Source organism: Manacus candei, unplaced genomic scaffold (assembly GCF_025592945.1).
Source record: "Manacus candei isolate 608988 ecotype Guabito, Panama unplaced genomic scaffold, ASM2559294v1 h1tg000015l, whole genome shotgun sequence".
In the NCBI taxonomy this organism is placed as follows: domain Eukaryota; kingdom Metazoa; phylum Chordata; class Aves; order Passeriformes; family Pipridae; genus Manacus; species Manacus candei.
Window position 1 is genome coordinate 23,900,180 of NW_026138063.1, and position 20,586 is coordinate 23,920,765.

The window sequence follows — 20,586 nt, forward strand, 5'->3', positions numbered from 1 at the left end:
CTGTCCCCCCCAGCTGTGCGTCTGTGCCCGCAGGGATGCAGAGACGGCGACGGCGCGTTCTGGACACCTCCGTTGCCTATGTGCGGGGAGAGGAGAACCTGGCTGGCTGGCGGCCCCGCAGTGACAGCCTCATCCTTGACCATCAGTGGGAGCTGGAGAAACTCAGCCTCCTGCAAGAAGTAAGAGCCTGAGCTAGAAATGGGCTGAAATGGTGCAATTGGCAGCTCAGCAGCCCCTCACTCTACTGGTGCTGGGGAGATTCCCCACCCTGCATGTCACAGCCCTCCTGGTTGAAAGAGGAGGCAGGAGCAGGGCTGTGCCACTAGCTCCTGTGCATTGCCGTCAGCCAGATCCCAGCAGACCCAAAGCTAATGAGCAGATGGGGTTAAGGGGGCCTGGGGAGGGGGAAGGGGGCCACTCCTGAGCCTGAGTGCCTGTGCCTAGGTGGAGAAGACAAGGCACTACCTGCTACTGCGTGAGAAGCTGGAGACGACCCAGCGCCTGGGTCTGGAGACCCTGTCCCCCTGCTCCGGTGAGGACTCTGAGTCCCGAAGCACCTCCTGCGTCTCCTCCCCACTCTCTGCCGACGGGGCCCCTGAGGGCCGCACCTCACCCCCTGAAACCCCCAGCGAGAGGCAGAAGGAGCTGGCTGTGAAGGTACCATCCTGCAGCATCCCCAGCTTGCGGGGATGAAGCCAGGAAGTGGCTTCCACTGGGCGGCTGGGGATTGTGGCAGTAGCAAGCCCAAGAGGAGTGGGAGGAGGAAGGTGCCTCGTGCCCCACTGTCCTTCTCCTCTCTCTGCAGTGCTTGCGCCTGCTCACGCACACCTTCAACAGGGAGTACAGCCACAGCCACGTCTGCATTAGTGCCAGTGAGAGCAAGGTAATACTGCTGCCACGGGCTCTGTGGGGCCTGTGGGGGCCAGGAAGGGTGTGTGCCTGGGGGAATGGCTGGGCAGGGGCTAGATGGGCACTATGGCACAAGTCATCCCTGTTCCAGGGTCTCTGCTCCCTCTGCTTGCCCTGGTATTCCCAGAGCCGGTGGCTCTAAGGACTATGCCAGGAGAGTACTGTGCCAGCCAGGGGTCTTGCTTCTCCCCATATGAGCAGAAGCCTGTGCCTGGCTTTGTGCAGAAACTCTAGTCCACATCTCCGTTCCTCCACAGCTGTCTGAAATGTCCGTGACCTTGATGAGAGACCCCTCCATGTCAGCTCTTGGGGTTACCACTCTCACCCCCTCCTCGACCTGCCCATCACTGGTGGAAGGACGTTACAATGCCACAGAGGCTAGGTAAGAAGCTGGTGGGGAGGTTCTGGTGGCATTCCCCAAGCAGGGCAGCTGTATCACTGGGACACAGTCCTGGCCTATGGATGTTTCCCAGCCATACTCTTCCTACATTCCAACCTCTCCTCTTTCCCCAGACCCCAGCAGGTTTCCTCCAGGGCAGACAGCCCTGACCTGGAGCCTGTGGTAGAAGGAGAGCAGAAGAAGTCCCCAGCCCGCCGACCTGAGGAGGAGAAGGAGCCCCAGCGTTTGCTGGTGCCTGACATCCAGGAGATCCGAGTCAGGTAGGAGTGACTGGGGCAGCCAACGAGGGGAGTGCCTATGGGCAGGTGGTACCATGCCCTACCATTGCCACCTCCTTGTGGTCTGTATCCCACCCTGACCTTGGTCCCTTCTGCAGCCCCATCGTCTCCAAAAAGGGCTACCTGCACTTCCTGGAGCCCCACACCAACGGGTGGGTGAAGCGCTTCGTGGTGGTTCGGCGCCCATACGTCTACATCTACAACTCAGACAAGGATGCAGTTGAGAGGGCCATACTCAACCTCTCCAAGGCCCAGGTGGAGTACAGTGAGGACCAGCAGGCCATGCTCAAGGTAGGGCACCGGGAGCCAGCCCCGCTCCATGCACCCCCTTGAGCAAGAGGCTCAGCCCCGGCTCTCCCCCGGCAGACCCCGAACACGTTTGCGGTGTGCACGGAGCACAGGGGCATCCTGCTGCAGGCGAGCAGTGACAAAGACATGCACGACTGGCTCTACGCCTTCAACCCTCTCCTGGCTGGATCCATAAGGTACCGGGCACAGGGGGGGAAGGAGGGAGCAGAGAAGCCATTGCTGGGGGTCTACAGGTAGCCAAGCATGTTCCCTACCCTGCTCCCAGTGCTCTCCCTGATGCAGCCCCCAAACGGGTGTGGGGAGCATCTCCTTTACAGACCTGTGCCCGGACAGGCTGTCAGCTGGCAAAACTTGGAACATATTGATTTTGCTTTCAGCTCCTCCACTTTTAAATGCTTCAGTCTAGGGCCAGATCTCAGCTGGTACAGAAGCACTGTTATGCTGAGCTCAAAGCAACATCCATGCCTGGTGGTAGGGATACTGGCCTGTCACTGTTGTTGAGACTGTCTCACAGAGTTTTTGAGACTGTTAAGGAAACCTTCCTATCTGACCATCCAGGAGCCACTCTGGAAGTCACACCTGCACCACCTGAGCTGGGACTGAGACCCCTTCGCAGTGGGAGGTCCCAGTGAGCTGAAAGTGGCCTTGCTTCACTCTCACTCACCCACTCACAGTCAGACAAGCTTTCCTCACAGGCTCAGTCACCGGTTTCTCATAGCAGAATCTCAGACATCTCGATCCTTAAAATAATTTAATCATGATGCAATAACAGAACAGCAGCTGGAGCTGGGTGCCTCCAAGGAGGGACCCCGAACAAAGGAAACCCTAGGCTTTTATACCCCTTCAGTCTAATGGCATGAAAGTCTGGGTTCCTCAGCTCCTCCTGTGTGTGTCAGTGTCCCTCACCCACCTTGGCCACAGGTCCCAGTGTCCTTTGTTATGCAAAGGCTCAGCAGTTCACAGCCTCTCACCCCAGAGCTCAACCTGCAGCTAGAACTGCAGCTACACACCAAGCTACCTGCACTAAATGTATTCATTCCTCAACAAGACCATCTCGTGGAGTTCTTGAGAGCATCTTAAGTGGCAGGTCTAGGGGAGTAGGAGTAAATGCACAGAAATGTGCATGCTCTGGCTAAAGAGACATTAACTCTGTGTCCCTCCAGTTCTGTCTGGATTCAAGCATCAGCCTGGAGGCAGGACACTAAACCTGGGAGTCCACACCTCTCCTTGTCCACATCTCTAACACCTTTTGTCCCTTGTTTTCCAAATCAGATCTAAGCTGTCCAGAAGGAGAACAGCCCAGATGAGAATCTAACCTGAAAAACACCTTCCACCTCATCCGTCTGCCAACAGGATCAAGATAGCTGATTCTGTCTGAAGACTCCCCATGTTAATGTCTGATCTCTCACACCATCTGCTGCCCCAGCTCTCTGCTCCATGGAAGGATCTGTCTCGATTCACACCTTCACAGGGGAAACTCACTTCCGTTTGTAGCTGCAAAAGCCTGGACCTGCCTGGGCAGGATTCCTTGTGCTCGTGCCATCTTCTGCCTGTCCTTCCATGGGTGACCTTCATATCACACCATCTAACGCTCCAAAAAGGTCCCTATCAGAGGGGAGGGAGTGAGGAGGGTAGTTTTGGCTAAAAGCTGGTCTTTGATCTACAGAGGTGGGAATTCAGTAAAGCTCAGAGGTGGGAGAGCAGGAGGAATTGCCCCCAGGCGAAGGGAAAGTGGTAGTTTAGGACTTCCTAGTTAACTGATATTTCTGCAAGAGACAGCAGACTAAGATCAGGTGTCAGTACTCTAAGATTATATTTATAAAGTATTTATTTCTATTTACATCACAAAAATCCCATAAATTGAGTCCTGGTCCCTGGCCAATGCCTCCCCCAGACAAGGGAGAGCCTTGGTGGTGGGCCAGGGAGATGCCTTCCCCAGTACATCCCTGGCTTGTGCCCAGTGGCAGCGGAGCTCTTGCCCTTGCTCCCTGCCCTTCCCCAACCATCTGCTTTGCCCTCCCCTGCAGCTTAAACAACTTCTCCTCCGAGCAGTGGCTGGACAGCCCACCTAAAGAAGGCAATTCCTACCCGCCCATCTACCTCTGGAAGGGAGGAGCCTGCTGTCTCAGCTGGCCAAGGCACCCACATCCATGCAGATGGGTCACCGCACTTTCAAGCTTGGTCCTACCAGAGGGAAAAGGAGAGCTCTGGGAATGGCTCTGCCTGCCACCCTGTGCTGGGCTACCCTTTCCAACCAAAAGAACATGGGCCACCTCCACTATCCCAGCCCAGGTGTCTTGTCCAAAGGGATTTCCCACTCTTAGGGCAGGATGCCAAGGGTCCCATCCCTGCAGGGAGTGTGGAGGTTCAGGTGGAATGGGAAAATTCTCCAGGAGCTGGGGCTAGGAATGACCATCCCAACCAACAGGATCCTCGTTGCCCTTCCCCAAAAGGGCTTGCACATCCCTTCTCCTCCCAACAGGACGACAGTCTCAAAGCAGGCCAGAGGGGCAGGGGAGAGGCTGGCCTGGGTGTGTCGGGGTGGGGCTTCTTTTTTCTGTTGTATCTGGTGTTTTCTCACTCCTCTTCCTCTGCTGCAGAAGCGAACACCCACCTCCTCTCACCCTGCCTCCATCAGCACGTTAATCGGGGGGCTTCCCGTGTCAGAGGTGTCTTTGCTGAAAAGACATTCTCCAACCATCACTGCTTCCCACCTCCTCCAGCTCTCCCTCTCCTCCTTCTCCTGCCTCTCACCCATGGGTAGATGTTTTCATTCAGGGCTTCCCGAGTGGCCAGTGGTCCAGCACAGCTCCAGGCAGGAAGGAGAGCATCTCCCAGGCACCCCTCCGGCTTTGCTGTCCCTCGTCCAGCACGGCTGTGCCCTGGCTCTGCCGCACTCCCTGCGCTGTCTGTGGGGGGTGTGTGTGTGTGTGTGTGTGTGCGTGTGTTGGACGTGCTGCTGTCTTCTCGTTACACTTGTGTTGTGGGGGGCACGGACAGGTAGGGACGTCGCAGGTGGGCTGAGGCTTGCACGGGCCCCCTCACTGCACGTCAGGCGCCCTTTAGCCTGGGTTTCACATCGCAGAAAGGGCTTGGGGATTCTTCTTGAGCACATGCTAGTTCTGCCTGGCCTCACCACAGCTCCTTGGGCATCTCACCCCATTGCTACAGCCCAAAGCTGCAGTGGGGCTGCTCCTCTCAGCCCTGCTCTCCCACCCAGGACACGCTCCCCATCAAACTGGGCTATTTTCCTCCCTGTGATCCATTTTAGAGACCTGGAGGCCAACTCATGCCCTTTATGGAGGAAGAGGTGCCAGCCCAGAGGCACAGAGAGGCTGAGCTGGGGCAATGCAGGGCTCCAGGCTGTGACATCCTGGCTCCCATGCCCTGGACAAGGACTAGTTGGTACCATCCTAAATTTCAATGTAAGGGGCTAAGGATGGCAACAGTGGGTGCCTGAGGGGCAAGGGGAGGCTCTTCCAGCGTGGAGGCAGCTTCTGGCAGAGACAGGACCTGTGTCTGTCAGGGACCAGACACAGGTTCACTGGTCAGGGCCAGGCCGTGCTGCCTGTGCCACAGGCGAGAGGCAGCCAGGGGAAGGGCTTCCCCTAGCCAGAGCCGAACCGTGCCTGAGGCCAGCAAACCTGCAGAGCAGGCGGCTCGGCTGGGGGTCGGGGCCAAAGGAGAAAGGGCTGCCCGCCAGATGCTGCCGCGCCTGTCCCCGGCACAAGGGCCACCCCTGCCGTCTTACCAGCCGCACTCTGGCCAGCACCGCGCTCCTGGTCAGGACCCTGGCACCCATCCCCTCCACCACCACCGCCCCGGGACAAGGAACGCAAAACGGAGGTTTAGGCACGACTGGGAGCCCCACCGGAAAGGAAACTCCACAGGGCAGCGGTGGCACGGAAGGCGGGCACCGGCGGGCAGGCCGGGCCTGAGGAGTAGGAGGGAGGGAGGGAGGGAGGGAGGCCGCACTGCTCGCCCTGCGATTCCCGCCGGGGTGGGCGGAGGGGGTGGCGGTACCGCGGGTCCCGGCCGTCCGTGCGCACGTGAGGCTTGTTCGGTTCTGAAATAAATGTGGCATTTAACGCAAATCCCGTGCGGCTGAGGCTCCTCACTGCGGCCGGCGGGGGAGGGGAGGGAGATGGGGCGGGGCCGGGGCGGGCCGGAGCACCGACCGGCGGCACCGACCGGCGGCACCGACCGGCGGCACGGCAGCTCTGACCGGCAGCACCGACCGGCGGCACGGCAGCTCTGACCGGCAGCACGGCAGCTCTGACCGGCAGCTCTGACCGGCGGCACCGACTCGCAGCACGGCAGCTCTGACCGGTGCTCGGCCCCGCTCGCGACCGCCCCAGGCGATCCCCGCCCTGCGGCCCCGCGGCGGCCTCTGGCGAGCGCGCGCCCCGTGGGCGGGGCCCGTGACGTCCCTTCCGCTCCCGCCCCGCCCCGCCGCGCGCCCACTTCCGGCGCCGGAGCGGGCGCCGATCGGCGCCGCGGGGCTTTGGCGGCGGCGGGAGCGGCGGCGATGGATCTGTTCGGGGACCTGCCCGAGCCCGGCGGCGCCGCCGGTGAGGCCGCGACCCGCGCGGGGCCGCGCCGCCCTCCGGCCCTGCCCGGACCCGGCCCGTGGCCGCGCCTGGGCACGGCCTGACAGGCCGCGGGCCCCGCCGGGCCTGCTGCAGCTCGGCCCTGGGTAACGGGACTCCTGCAGGGAGCCTGAGGGGCGAAGGGGAGGGTGAGGGGATGGGTTAAATATCACTGGAGAAATTGCAGGGTTTGAGTTTTTTTGTTGGTTTTCTTTTCACTTGGAACTCGTCCCCTGCGGTTTAGACCGTGTTGGAGCCTTTTCCTTCCCTGTGCTGCTGACGAGCGTTAAGATGAGCTCAGTGGATTGCTAGCAAAAAAAAAAAAAAAAAAGGCTGTTTTCTAGACAAAAGTTCATCTTAGCCCCAGGCTAAGGTTGTTTTCCTTGTGTAGCGGCTGTCAAAGTTTGAGATGAGAAAAAGGTAGCCCAGGCTCTCCTGGTTTACCCCACCTGTGCTCGCTGGGGGGGGGGGGCAGTCCTTCCAAAAACCACCCCCAAAGTACCTGCAATGGGTCCTGACTCTGCCCTGGTGCCTCGCAGGGAAAGATGTCCAGAAAGGGCCTCTGCTCTTTGAGGATCTCCCGCCATCCAGCAGTGCCGACTCAGGTATGGGTGCTCTGTTCCTGCCATTACTTTGGCTTTCCATGTTTTCTGCACCAACATCTCTTTGAGATGAAACCTGTGTAAACCCTGTTCTTTGTCAAACAGGCTTAAGGTAGTGGGGTTATCAGTACTGGTGTGCAGACCAGCTGCATCCTGTATGGTTTTAAAACCGGGGTGTTATAGATGTTCCACATGTATTCTGTAAAACGTTTCATAGAAATGTTCCCTGAAACAAATGCTTACATTTGTTAAATATCACTTTTGTTAAATATCAAGCCCAGGTTTGCCTGACCATCCAGTGAGACAAGTAGAAGTTTGGCTTACTTTGGTAAACTGACATAATTTGTGTACCTCAGGAGGGACATATATGGAGCATTGTTCCCTCGGAGAGACAAAGGTATTTAGTTTTTTTTGCCTTTTTCTTGTGCTCCAGGAAAAGGAGGCTCTTTGCTCTTTGATGATCTCCCACCAGCCAGCAGTGGTGACCCAGGTAAGGAGCTGTGTCACTCACCAGCCTCTGCTGAGCCACCCTTTCAGGAAAGCCCACGATGCAGCCTGTTGTGTTGGACACACAGCTGGTTAACCTGGTGTCCAGGTCAGCTGACACTGGTCGTGGCAATCTGTTTGTGCCCCAGTTGTTTAAATCAGGATTCTGGCTCTGAAAAAGTAAAGTTAGGCCTGTTTCCAGAAGTACATCCCTGTCCTTTGGGGACCCCCCCATTGTCTGTCTGAAAGCTCCCTGTTTTGGGAGGGAAGGTACATGTGAGCCCTGGTGCTACCATTGCCCTGGCTGCATTTCTACTGTGGGCACAGGCTGCCTCCTTGTTCCTTGCTGAAAATGGCTTCAAACCCAGACTACTGCTCTATCAAGGCTTTCTGCATGCAGCCATGTGTTTGCTTTCGTCTGGGAGGAGGTGAGCTAATTCACTATACTGTCTGAGACTAAATCTTCAGAAAGAAAAGGCCAGAGTTCTGACATCATGGGAATCAGGTTTCGCTTGCTAGCTTTAATTTGTAACCTGTCTTTTGAACCACCTAACAAATATGCACATTCAGGGTAATAAAATGTTTCTTTGCATTGTTGTGGGCAGAGTTTATAGGGAAAAATAATAACAATAATAAATAAATTAGAAGTATTCCAACCTGTATTGTTAACTTCCTGAGCAATTAACCGTAAAAAAAGGCTGGTAGCTAAGAAAAAAAAACAACCTGTGAGTTGTTGGGGAGAATCAAAGAGTCTGCCAGACAAACACAGCTGTTCTGTGTCTGAGGTGGAGTCACACAGCGTGAAGTGGTAAAATCAGCACTCCCTGGGTTGGGCAGCAACGTGTGCCATGGGTTGTACACACTGAGGGAAGCTCTGTGTGTGCATTTGTGGTTGGTTAGGGTTCTTGTTCTGGGCACTTAATGCTGTGTAAGTGTGTGAGCCTGCACCCCTGAGTGTGCTTTGGTATAAAAGGACTTGCTGCTGAATTTATGCAAGTAAAACAGAGCTGGAACGTTTCGGCCACCTGCATTTTTGCTTTCTTTCAGCCTCCAGTGCTACTGAGCAAGTCTCATCAGCAGGGAGCCAAGAGAAAGGGCAGAAGAGAAAGTCCTTGGAGGAGGATGAAGAGAAGAATGGCAGGGAAGAACTTGTGGAAAAGAAAGTTTGTAAAGGTTTTCAGACAATTTGAAAACGAATGTACTCAATTTGTACTTTTAGCGTTGGGCTGAGTAAGTCCAGAACAAAGCTAAGCTTTGGTTCTTCAGTCCGCTTGCCCTTTCAGTCTCTTGTAGGGAACAAACTGCTGCAGGGCTCTGTGCAAGCTGCTCAAACTTCCTGGCACTCTCTGCCTTCTTCTCCTGGGCCTCCCTACCATCCCTGCTGAAGTAGGAGAAGCTGAGCAGCAGTGCCTGTGCTGCCAAGAGGGAGATTGGGTGTGGAACCTCTGGAAGGCTAGAGCCACACCAGCTTCTTTTGCCACATCCACAAATCTCCCTACTGACTGCTAAGGAAGCCAGAGAGGGAGAGAGAAAGGGCTTGATTCATACAGGGCCTTTGATTTAAGTGCCTGTGTGCTGTGTTGTGGCTTTGGGAGTAAGATGTGTTCCAGCACACAAAGGAAAGGACATGTTCTAGGAACAGCAGACCTGGATTTCCTGTCCTTAGCACCCTCTTTAAAGAGGGTGTTCTACTTAATCTGCAGGTTCAGTGCCACATGCTTCTGCCCACCCTGTCCCCCACCCCTGTTTGGTAAGAGCTCTGTCTGATGCCCAGCAGTCCTGCTTGACTGCAGCTGCCTTCCAAAATTAGCTGCTTTTAGAGCTGCTGACCTTGGGGGCATGTAAAAACCCATGTTACAAAATAAAATGCCAGATTTGTTTTTGCACTATGGGGACTGCAGTGCCAGGACAGGGTTCTGAAAGCTGAGAATGTCCTGATTTTTTAGCCTTAGCTGAGGAGACGGAGGAGTTTGATTTGCGTGCACGTGTCTGCTTTGTCCCCCTTTAGGATCAGTGGATGTTCTTGGACTGAAGGGTTACGTGGCAGAGAGAAAAGGTGAGAGAGAAGACATGCAGGATGCACATGTCATCTTAAACGATATCACCGAGGAGTGCCGGCCTCTGCCCTCCCAAATGTAAGTGGGGCCCAACTGCCAGAACAGCCTCATGGGGGTGAGGGTGCTCCAGCTTGCTTCAGCTAAGCCCATGAGATGGTCCTTTTTGCTTTGAGCAGGCACTCGCCCTGCCTGTGTTGTGGTGTGTGCTTTGTTACTGGGAGACCTGCGATGAATCATCGCTAGCTGTGTTGCCAGGCAATCCACGGAGCTAGTGTAAACAAATACATTATAGTAATTACATATTGTAAGTATATATATTATATATACATAAGAAATATATATATTATAAGTATAATGTATTATGACAAATACATTATAAGCAATCAGGCCTTGCCTGGGGGCTTATAAATGTGTAAAGCTCAAACTGCGGCAATGGAGAATGCTGGAAGAAGAGAAGGTGGATGTCAGAAGTCTCTCATTTGAAAAGTTTAAACCTCCAAGCAAAGTAACACATCTAAGTGTGTTTAAATGGCAGTATGTGTATTTAAAGGAAAGTTCTCAAACATCACCCTGATATTGGACTTAGATTCTGAACAAATACTGTCTCAAGAGCTCTGTGTGCTGAGGGTTCTGAGTTTCTTGTCTGTAGCGTAGGTGGAACAAGTTTAGGCAGGTACTGTAGGATTGGTTAGACTGTAGATGTCTGTAGTGCTGGGGAGTTGCAGTGTCCTTGAGGTGAAATGTTTCGCTGCTTTTATGCCAAGTTGTGATCTATATGCTCTTCTGCCCTTCATTTTTTTGCGGAGTGGAAAATTACAAGCAAGTTCTCAGCTCAGTGCTAGAACATGTAAACCATGTAAATGTGAACTCAGACCTGCTACATTTGTGCCTTGGAGAGCAGGCTTTATTTGATCTGGCTGACACAGAGGAATGTTATGGAGAGGAATGTACTCAATCCCACCCTCTGGCTAATGGCCTTTCTTAGCCTCTTTCTGCTACTTTTTGTTTCCTCACAGCACCCGTGTCTCATATTTCGCTGTTTTTGATGGCCATGGGGGAGTCCGAGCCTCAAAATTTGCAGCACAGAATCTGCACCAAAACCTGATTAAGAAATTTCCTAAAGGTGAGAGGAATGGAATAAGGGCTGTAGGACAACCATCCCTTTTTGAGGTGCCACATTGTGGCAGTGGGTAGGGAAACTGATGTTTTTGGGTGTAGTTCTATATTTCCCATCCCTCGTTCCCAGTGGGCTTGCAACACTGCACTGCCTCTCAGGGAAGAGGGGTAGAAGCCTTCTTGGCACAAGGGTGCAAGTAGCCCATTGTGAACTGCTAAGTGAGTGTGAGATGTGCTGTTGCCAGTTTTAGCAGTGCCACTTCACGTGTGAAAATACTCCTCTGGTGGAGAGGTTCATGTCATAAACTCTCCATACACACTACTGCACAGATTTCTGGTAGGGTGAGCCCAGGATGTACCCCAGCTGCTCTGCACAGGGTCTGAGAGATGCACTGAGGTCCACCAAGTGTTGGATGAGCAAAGGGATGGACTGGGATAGGTCAGATATGTTTTGGTTGGAGCTTAGTTGCCGTTTTCTCTGTCTGGCAGGTGAGGTGGTCAGCGTGGAGAAAACTGTGAAGAGATGCCTTTTGGACGCCTTCAAACACACAGATGAAGAGTTTCTAAAACAGGCATCCAGCCAGTAAGTGCAAATGCTTTCTGTGTGTTTGTATTTCTTAGCGTGCATCTCCAAGTTCTGAGTTATGAGCAGGGCAGAGGAAACCTTGAGTCGTGTCTGTGCTTTGGCAAAACTCCACACAGCTCCATTGTGTCAGGCTGTGACTGCCAGCTGAGTGCTTGCTAGAATTAGATCACGGCATGTTCTGGTCTTACTCTGGTAAGTGGTCTACAGGACCCCTTAAACTAAAATACACATTCATGGTGAAGGAAGGAAGCAAAACATGTCCACCTCTGTCCTTACCAGGGCATCTTGTTTGCCTTCTTTTTAAAGACTTGCCATGTTACTAAATTGACTTGTCCCAGTTGACTTGCCTAAGATGGGATCTTAGAGGCCACTGAGCGCAGCTTTCTTTAGAGCTTTGTTTGCCAGGCTGGAGCACATCTGTGAGGTGGCTTTTAATGCACTGTATTGAAAGACCTAGCTCTCCCAATGTAAGTTTGTCTTGCTTTCTTGAACTCTTTTGAAAACGGGGATGTTGATAAAGAATGTCTGCCTCATTTCTGGGTGTGCAGTGCCAGGCACCCTGACCTCTCAGTCTACCCTGAACTGACACACCAATTGTGTGGACTAGGGAAGATGTAGATTGTATTTAAAGTACAGTCACGTTGTTACCAATCCTATCCACATTTGCAGGTTTTTTGTTTGTTTGGGCTTTTTTACTACTGTTACTTCATAGTGATACCTCTATCACTGATGGAGAGACTGTTGATGCATTTGATTCCGAGATTCCATGAAAACTTTCAGTTCAAAGTAAATCACAGACTGGCTCGGTCTCTTAAACCTAATCAGAACAGCAAGTTTGACCAGGCAAAAGGAAGCTTCCTTGAGTCTGTTACAATAGCATCATTCCCAAACCAGCCTCTGGTCAGAAATGTGACTTATGGCAAAGGCACTACAAAGGATCACTAGTGATAGTTGTATTGACGATTAAATGAATCATCTTCATTCTTCATTCACACCTTCAAAATAGGAGAAACTGGATAAAATATATCTGGAAATCAGTCTCCCAAAGCTGATTTCAGTGAAGAGTGGCATCATGGCTGGGCTTCTTTGTGGGGAAGACTAGTCTGGCAGCTGTAATCTAAGAAATGCTTCTCATTTTACCTAGAGCTCTAGAGATAAAAGCTTAACTACAGCAAGTGAAATACCAGGAGAGCAACTGAGTGAGTGGTGTTGCTGGTGAGGTGAGGTGGGGGGGGCAGAGGTACTGTTAAAAAAGGAAGGCAAATGTAAGCAAAAAAGAAGGCAGCTCTGCTGCAGGGCTGACTGTGCCTTCCTTTTGCTGCAAAGAAGGAGCCTCCCAAGGAGGAGCATGGGGTGCTTGTTTGCTTGTGATGCTCTAGGTCCTGGGCAGTCATCAGAGCTGAGCCTGTTCTGCTCACAGATGAGGTTTCCTGGGAACTGAGTGTGAGGCAGGGTTGGGGTGGGTGCTGTGTCTGGCAGTATTTACAGCACCTGGGCATTGGCTGTGCACTCAGAAGTCAGTGCTCTGTGCAGTTCCCCTGTCCTTGTCCAGTTTGCTGTTTACCACCCTGCTTGCAGGCAGCTGCTGGGGGCTTGTGCTGCCTGACTGCTGCGTGTTGGCACTCTTCCTTGAGTTCCCAGGAGCACTCTGTGACTAACTTCTTCAAGGAGCTTTATTCCCCCTTAGTTATCTTATTTTTGTTCCCCTCAGGAAGCCAGCTTGGAAGGATGGCTCCACAGCTACTTGTGTCTTAGCTGTCGACAATGTTCTCTACATAGCCAACCTCGGGGACAGCCGGGTAAGCAGAATGGAGAAACCCACTGCTGGCATCTTTGTTCCATACTGAGCTTTATTTGCCCTTAAGGATGAGGTATTTGTGTGGGATGTCCCAGTTGCCATGAGCTCCCCAGCTGTTCCTACAAAGCATCTTGTTTTGAGTGGGTACAGGGTACTTCTGTGTTGTCTCCCATAGTGTAAAACAACTGTGTGTAGAAGCTCTCTCTTGGTGGTGCTAAATATCTCACAGTATCTAGAATAGCATATTTCAGTTGGAAGTGGACAATCATCTGGTCCACTGCCTGACCAGTTCAGGGCTATCCTAAAGTTACAGCATTGTCCAGGTGCCTCTGGAACACTGACAGTCTGGGGGCACCAACCACCTCTCCAGGAAGCCTGTTGCAGTATTTGGTTGTTCAGTCTGTAATGTCCAGTCTGAACCTCCCCTGGCACAGCCTTGAGCCGTTCCCATCAGATCAGCACCTCCCTCTCCACGTCCCCTCCTCAGGAGGCTGCAGAGAGTGATGAGGTCGCCCCTCAGCCTCCTTCTCTCCAAACCAGACAAACCCAGAGCCCTCAGCCTCCTCCCAGGACACGTCTTCCAGCCCTGGCACCAGCATGGTTGTCCTTCTCTGGACACATTCAAGTACCTTCACATCATCTTTAATGATGGGGCCCACCCTGGCACACAGGGCTCCAGGTGAGGCCACACTAGTGCTGAGCACAGTGGGACCATCCCCTCTCCTGCCCTGCTGGCTGTGCCATGTGAGATGCCCCCAGGATGCCTTTTGCCCTCCTGGCTACCACTGGTTCCTACTGAGCTGCTGCCAACCAGGATCCCCAGATCCTTTCTGCAGGGCTGCTTCCCAGCTGTTCCTTTCCCAGTTTATACTTGTGCTCAGCGTCACTTGGTCTTGGGCACAAAATCTGGCACTTGGACTTGTTAAATTTCATGCCACTGACAGCTACCTGGTCTGGATCTATCCAGATCCCTCTGCAAAGCCTGTTGTCTCTCCAGAGTCAACAGCACTCCCAGTTTGTCATCAGCAAACTTGCTAGTGGTACGTTCAACTCTTGCATCGAGATCACTGATGGAAGTACTGAACAGCACCTCCCATGGTGGACTGAACCCTGAGGAACACCACTAACCCAATGTAGCCCCATTCACTACAACTTGGGGCTTTCTCTCCAGTTGTTGCTGCCATTGTATTGTTGTTTACTTATGATGGTCTTTTGTCAGCACAGGCGATTCTGTGTCGTTACAATGAAGAGAGTCAGAAGCACACAGCCTTAAGCCTCAGTAAAGAGCACAATCCCACCCAATATGAGGAACGTATGCGGATACAGAAAGCTGGGGGCAATGTCAGGTAAGTGCCTGAAGGGTGTAAGTGAGCAAAACTAAACCCTGGCCTAATACTAGGCCTGAGCACTGGGTTGTGGGAGATTCCTGAGCCCAGTATGCATGCTAGTGAGAGCCTGGAGAGAATTTGTTGCTGCCTGTGGGAGGCACAGTGGTGCCTGAGGTGTGTAAGGACTTGGTGGTTGGAGTTGGTTGATGGGAGCTGGTTTTCCAGAGGCTTATGATGGCCAAGACAAGACCCCTGTGAAAGCCTGGCAGTGGGATGCCAGCATGGACATGCTTAAGCTTCACCTACAGACTTGGACCTACAGACCTGGACTGTATTGCTGAAGAAGTTAGTGCTTTCTGCACACTGTGATGCTGAACAGAAGTCACTGCCTTGCCTGCAGCATGACTGCTCTCAGCTTGTCCTGTGAGAGGGGGGGATGGAGGGCATGAGAAGCCCTCGATGTCAGTTGGTGTTGCTCCCCTGAGGTTAGCTGACACCCTGAGGCTGTCTAACAGTAGGAGGGAGGTTTCTGGAGTGAGAACCCTAATGTTCCTGTGCAAATAGGAGTTTGGGCTCTTTGGGGAGCTGTTGCCAAACACAGCAGCCATGTCTGATTTCCCTGGCTAGGTTCTCTCCCTTCTTTGAAGGCTGTTTCTTGATTTAATGGCATCCTTACAAAGAGAGGATTCAGTGCAGGTGAAGTATTGTCCTGCCTGTGGAGGCAGAATGCCCCCTGGGGTGGGGAGGGGTGGGCTCAGTTCTGTCATGCTGCTGTGTCTGGAGCGCTTTATTCCCCTTATCTCTGGAGAGCACACTCTGCTGCTTGTGCTTAGCACTGATCTATCTTTGCACACAGCAAAGAGATGGCCTAGTGTCTGTTAGCTTTTTTCAGAACTGGTCCCTGACTGCCTGGGAGCCTCTCCCACTGCTTGTAGTTCAATATTTTGGACCCAAGAGATAAGTCACAAAATGTGTGAGCATCAGATCTCTTCTCTGTGACGTGCCTTGCTTCTTACTTTTATCTCAAGTGGGGCTGCTTGGACTATGAGATGAATGAGCTTGTGTATTCCCAGAGGGCACAGAAGAGCCTTTTTGGGGAGAAGATGCTAGGTTGTTGGAAAGGTGAAGTGTGGGAAGATGTTTCTATTGGCAACTTGGGTTAATTAAAAAAGTTTAGCAAACCAGGCCTGATTCCTAAGGAGGATTGTAACTTGGGTTTCACAGAAGTGATTGATGCTAAAGGCCAAGTGATCAGGAGAACGTGCCATGGTTTTCACTCCTGGGAACTGCCCACAGCCAAGCCAGTGTGTAGGGTTTGGTGTCCTGATAGGCAGGGCACAGGGGGGGCTGCTGTCTCAGATCTGCTCTTGCCTCTGTCACTCTGTGCTTCTACAGAAGTGCAGTTCACTAGATATCTTGCCAAAAAGTAATCTCTGTATTCAAACCTATGCCTCTGGGAGTTCAGCTCACATGTGACTCTGCTTTCTAGGCTAAGCAGGACTTGAGTTAAAACAGAGACAGAAAACAGCCTTGAAGTCTCCTGACTTCATTCCACCTCATCACTCATTTCCCAGAGCTTCACACAGACATGCAGAAAGGGAAGGAGACTTTGAAGGGAACATTTGAACTTGCTGGGGAAGTGGGTCACTGTCTGTATGAGGCAGCTGAACGCACCATGAAGTGTCCCCATCAGGCAGTGCAGCAAAATACACGTGTGGGGAGGGCTTTCAGTGTTTTCTTTCCCTGTGCAGGGACGGAAGAGTCCTGGGAGTGCTGGAGGTTTCCCGCTCCATTGGGGACGGCCAGTACAAGCGCTGCGGTGTTATCTCTGTGCCAGATATCAAACGCTGCCAACTCACACACAACGACAGGTAAAGCTGCCCATGCACTGGGGGGTGGCTGAGTCCCAGCTCTGCTCAGCACAAGTACCACAAGCTGCACAACCCTGTCTGCTCTGCTGTTGGGGCCAAGGCAGTTCAGACTGATCCCCAGAATTAGAGGATGCTCTTACTGCTGATGTCTCTCTGCTCGTGTTCCTTATCAGTACAGTGGGATAATGCTGCTGCTCTGCCAAGATACTGTGAAGGCTCCTGCTGGAGGAACCAGCCTCATAGCAGTCACTAGCATACATGAGCCTTAGATGTTCTTTGTGCTCTAAGTTCACACAGCAGTGTTCAAGCAGCTGGTTAATGCCTGAGTTCTCAGAAGTCCATCCTGTCCAAGAGTTGTTTCTAGCAGCTGTAGTGCCCATAAATACCATCACATTTAGCTCTGATATCTGAAGGTTTGAGGTACTTTTCCACAGTATGATTGGCAGTGACAAATTGCAGTGAGCATTTGTGTCACTATGGCCCTACAGCCTCTCAGAGGTGAGAGTGTAACCCAGTACTGCTGCTTTTTCTGGGATTAGAGTTCCATATCAAGGGATCCACTAAAATATTTCTAAAGATATCCTGAGTATCAGGCTCTGAAATGATGTCTTCAGAGCTGTGTGCAGGCTGACCACCTCTGTGGGTTGGTTGTAGTTTTCCTTGTCTGGTGATTCTGGTTATGGCTCCTGGTTAATACAGTTCCATGTGCAGGCAGGCAGTAGTGCACAGTGGGCTGTCTCCCCCATCCTAGGATCCCTCCTAGGATGCTGTCCTTGCCTTGGGCTTTGTATCCCTTCGACCTTATGCAGCCCGTGGCAATACTTTTTGTCAGTTTTCCCATCACAGTTCTGCTGCTTGCTTTTCTTTTGAATTTATGTATTTAAATTATCACATACCTCAGAAGTGTAGAAATGTAAAGGCTTTAAAGCGATGCACACAAAGGATTAAGCTGTGTTTCTCTGTTTCCTTGCATTAGTGGCTTCACAGGGAAAATATGTGAATGAAAGGGACTCAAAGGAAAGAAGCAGTTCTTAGAGAAACAATGGAGCTTTCCAGCAGGGTGTTGGATGTGATCCTGCTGGTGTTGGTAGGACTGCCAGGGTGTCCTGATCTAGGTCACACATTCGTTACCTGGCTCTTTGCCCTGTATTTTGAATTCCCTCAGCTCCATGAATAGTAGGTTCTGAAGGATTTTCAGATAAGCTTTATGGTATCTTTCCTTTGCATTGGAGTGTGGATGTTCATAAAATAAATTGGAGGGATTTTGCTGTAGCCGGGGAGCCAAAGATTCAGCCTTCGAACCTGTCTCCACTTGATTTCCAGGTTCATTCTGATAGCATGTGATGGCCTCTTTAAAGTCTTTACACCAGAAGAAGCTGTGAACTTCATTGTGTCCTGCCTGGAGGTGAGGAGAATGCAACATGGGGGCTGGGTTTGGCAGTGCAGGGGGCATCACACAGACTTCTACCAGCGTATCCTCCCTTATTCCTGACATTGCCTGTGTTTGTTTTGCTTCCCCAAGCTTGGAAAATACAATCTGCTTGTACCTGCCTTTGCTGGGGGCAGTCAGTGTCGTGTTTCCTTGTCTGAACAGGATAAGAACATCCAGATGAGAGAAGGGAAGCTCGAAGCAGACGCTCGATACGAAGCCGCGTGTAACAGACTGGCCAACAAGGCAGTGCAGCGAGGCTCGGCCGACAACGTCACGGTCATGGTGGTCCGGATAGAGCACTGAGGGATGAGCTGCTGGTCCATAGAGCACTGAGGGATGAGCTGCTGGTCCACAAAGAGCACTGAGGGATGAGCTGCGGTGCGTGTGAGGAGAGGGAGAGGTCTGTCCGTGTGCATATGTGGCCGAGGGAGGGAGGGTCCTGCTCTTCAGTGTAAATAAAGTTGGGTTTTTTTCTAATAGTCTTAGCTCACTTAGCTAGCAAGGCTTGCTAAGTGGCTGCCAATGTGGATCAGCCTATGCAGACAGCTCCTGTCAGCCCTCTGTGAATGTCTTGGCAACCACAGTAAACCCATTTGGCAGGGCTGTTAGCAAGAGGCATCTGGGAGCATGAGCTCTGCCAGCTGTTTGAAACGGGGCAGTTCTGCTGTCCATTTCCTTGAGCAAGGTTCTGGGAGAGTCCTGAATTCTTAGGGCTCTGTGGGAGCTCCTGGGCAGACTGTACTGTACAGACTGTTGGTACTGTAGCCACCGGCTTGGGGTGTGGTGTGAGCTGTCCTCTTTGTGCTGGGAAGGAAATCTTCTGACTCTGAAGCTGGGCTGTGAGGTTGCCTGCAGCTGAGGGGCACAAATACTGCTTGCAGAGCAGCAATGTACCTGCCCTCTGCTTGCAGAACGTTTTGAGAGTTTTACCCCAATGCTGATATGGAAAACGTGGCTGGAGTTTGCTTGTGATATTTTTTGGGAAAAGTGTTTTCAGCAAATAGACCTGCCAGGCAGCTGAGCTACAGGCCTGCTCCTCAGGTAGCACAGACAAGCACAGAGCCTGCATCTCAGGTTTTAGGTACTTGTTGCTAATAAATGTCCAGTATCTGATCCTGACCCAGTGCCTCTACCAGCTGTTGCTGCAGACAGTGTGCTGTTTTCCAGAGAAAATTTGGCTTAAGACCAAATGACAGAATGAAAGCACTTAATGACAGGATCAAAGCACTTAAATTTCTGATTATGTAGCTCTCCCATGCTGTGGGTGAACCGGGGCAGGGAGGGAGGTGAGCCAAGGGGTCTCCGTGGGGGTTACTTGCACAACCTCCTTGTTCTGAGGAGGCAGTTGCAGTCCCAGGGAGGTGGGCAGGTTGATGCAGTGGTATTTGCCATTTTGTGCATAGCCCTGGACAGGGCCGTGAGGCTTCCAAGAGGCTTCTGTTATCTGTATTCCCAGAACTTTGGGAGATGGTCCCAGGTCCTGGGCTGTTTAGTGGAGCACACAAAAGCTGTCCTGTTGTTTGGACAGGTGGGTTGACCATCTTTCGTGGATTTCTGCTCCAGCACTAGTCAGTTGACACAGCCTGGCTCAGACTAACTCTCCACATCTCCTGCAGAGGACTGAGGAAGGAACTGGGTGTCTGGTGCAGACTTTGGGTAGTGCTTGCCCTCTGCCAGCTTGTTCTGCTCCCAGCCATTCCTGTGTACTTTGATATAAGGTTGCACTGCAGGATGAGCTGAGATCCCTTTGTTAGCAACACACTCTGCTGCTTCTGCTCACAAAAGCCAAATTTGGAGAGCCCAGACAGAGTAGCACAGAATTACTTCAGACTGTGTAGCAGAAGAAACCCTGATGGCAGATCTCAGAAGAGCAACTTGCCCTCCTTTCTCACCTCTCCCTTTTTCCACCTCGTGCACTGGGGAGGGCTCTGGCCATGCTGTGAGAGCTGAGCCATGTTCCCAGCTCTGTGGCTCCCTCCAGGAGGCCCCTCTGCATTCCAGTGTGAGCTGGTGAGAGGAATGTCATCTTGTTCTTCTCTGACTGTCTTTCCTTCCTCTCCCTCCTCTTAAAACACTTCTTTCCTTCCCTTTAGGAAGAATTCAGAAAGCACAGCTCCAGTTAGAATCAGAATATGCAGCACTGTGGTACAACAGTGGTTGTTATGGTTAATAATAATTCCTGTAAAATGTCCATTTTTCAGGGCAAAGGGGAGAAGAAAGTGCTGTGGACCAGGTCTCACCATGGTTAGGAGTAGCCAGACAGTTAGAAAGGCAGGTTCAGTCCCAGCTTTAGTGGAAGTAAAAAAGTTACTTGCTTGAATTTCCTGGTAGGGTGGGGTCTGCAGGAGGTTTCCTGAAAATGCACTTGCCTTGGCTCAGTGCTCAAGCAGCATCCTGCTACAGAGGAGAGCTCCCAAGATCACCCCTCAGGGTGGCCCATGTGCAAGTGCTCTGCATACAGTTCTTCTCCCTTGGAGCTGACTGAGCTTCTGTCCCCTCCCAACACTTAAATTACCCCTCTAGTACCTCCAAATTAATCAACTCTTTCAGTTTTGTGTTTGAGTGCACTGGGCTCCTGATACCTCACAGGCACAGGACAGCTTACAGCTGGGCAAGCCCCACTCTTGAACAGTGAGTCCTTTTGTACCTTTTCAGGTGTGTGTAGTAGGAAGAGAGGCAGCTGATCAGAGTGAGGCTCCCTTGGCTTATCATGCATGGGGACTGGGAGGTGATGCCAGGGCCAACCTCCTCGGCTGGGCAGGAGCTGCAGGGGCCTCATCCCTGCCAGGAGGCTGCTGCCTGCCAGATCAGCTGTGGGAGAAGCA

At 52.2% G+C, this 20,586-nt stretch overlaps 2 protein-coding genes across 25 annotated transcripts in view; both read left to right on the forward strand.

Moving 5' to 3' along the window:
• The window catches only part of KIF1A (kinesin family member 1A), a 39,386-nt gene extending 34,861 nt beyond the window's left edge, over positions 1-4,525 (forward strand). For 13 of the 24 annotated variants that reach the window (XM_051781191.1, XM_051781186.1, XM_051781188.1 and 10 more), the window contains 8 exons: positions 34-179; positions 445-657; positions 806-883; positions 1,167-1,291; positions 1,423-1,569; positions 1,686-1,878; positions 1,954-2,072; positions 3,169-4,524. In XM_051781191.1, coding sequence (XP_051637151.1) covers positions 34-179; positions 445-657; positions 806-883; positions 1,167-1,291; positions 1,423-1,569; positions 1,686-1,878; positions 1,954-2,072; positions 3,169-3,211 — 1,064 coding nt within the window. In that variant the 3' untranslated portion in view covers positions 3,212-4,524. Of the gene's footprint in view, positions 1-33; positions 180-444; positions 658-805; positions 884-1,166; positions 1,292-1,422; positions 1,570-1,685; positions 1,879-1,953; positions 2,073-3,168 lie in introns of all 24 variants that reach the window. The other 11 variants (XM_051781200.1, XM_051781201.1, XM_051781202.1 and 8 more) reach the window with 2 other exon arrangements.
• Positions 4,526-6,343: 1,818 nt separating this feature from the next.
• On the forward strand, positions 6,344-18,880 carry ILKAP (ILK associated serine/threonine phosphatase). Its single transcript, XM_051781219.1, has 12 exons — positions 6,344-6,467; positions 7,025-7,090; positions 7,521-7,577; positions 8,621-8,746; positions 9,582-9,708; positions 10,647-10,753; positions 11,236-11,329; positions 13,044-13,131; positions 14,355-14,476; positions 16,210-16,329; positions 17,653-17,734; positions 17,924-18,880. Exons 1-12 carry the CDS (start codon positions 6,425-6,427, stop codon positions 18,062-18,064), a joined length of 1,173 nt encoding a protein of 390 aa, XP_051637179.1. The 5' UTR covers positions 6,344-6,424; the 3' UTR covers positions 18,065-18,880.
• Positions 18,881-20,586: the final 1,706 nt, after the last annotated feature.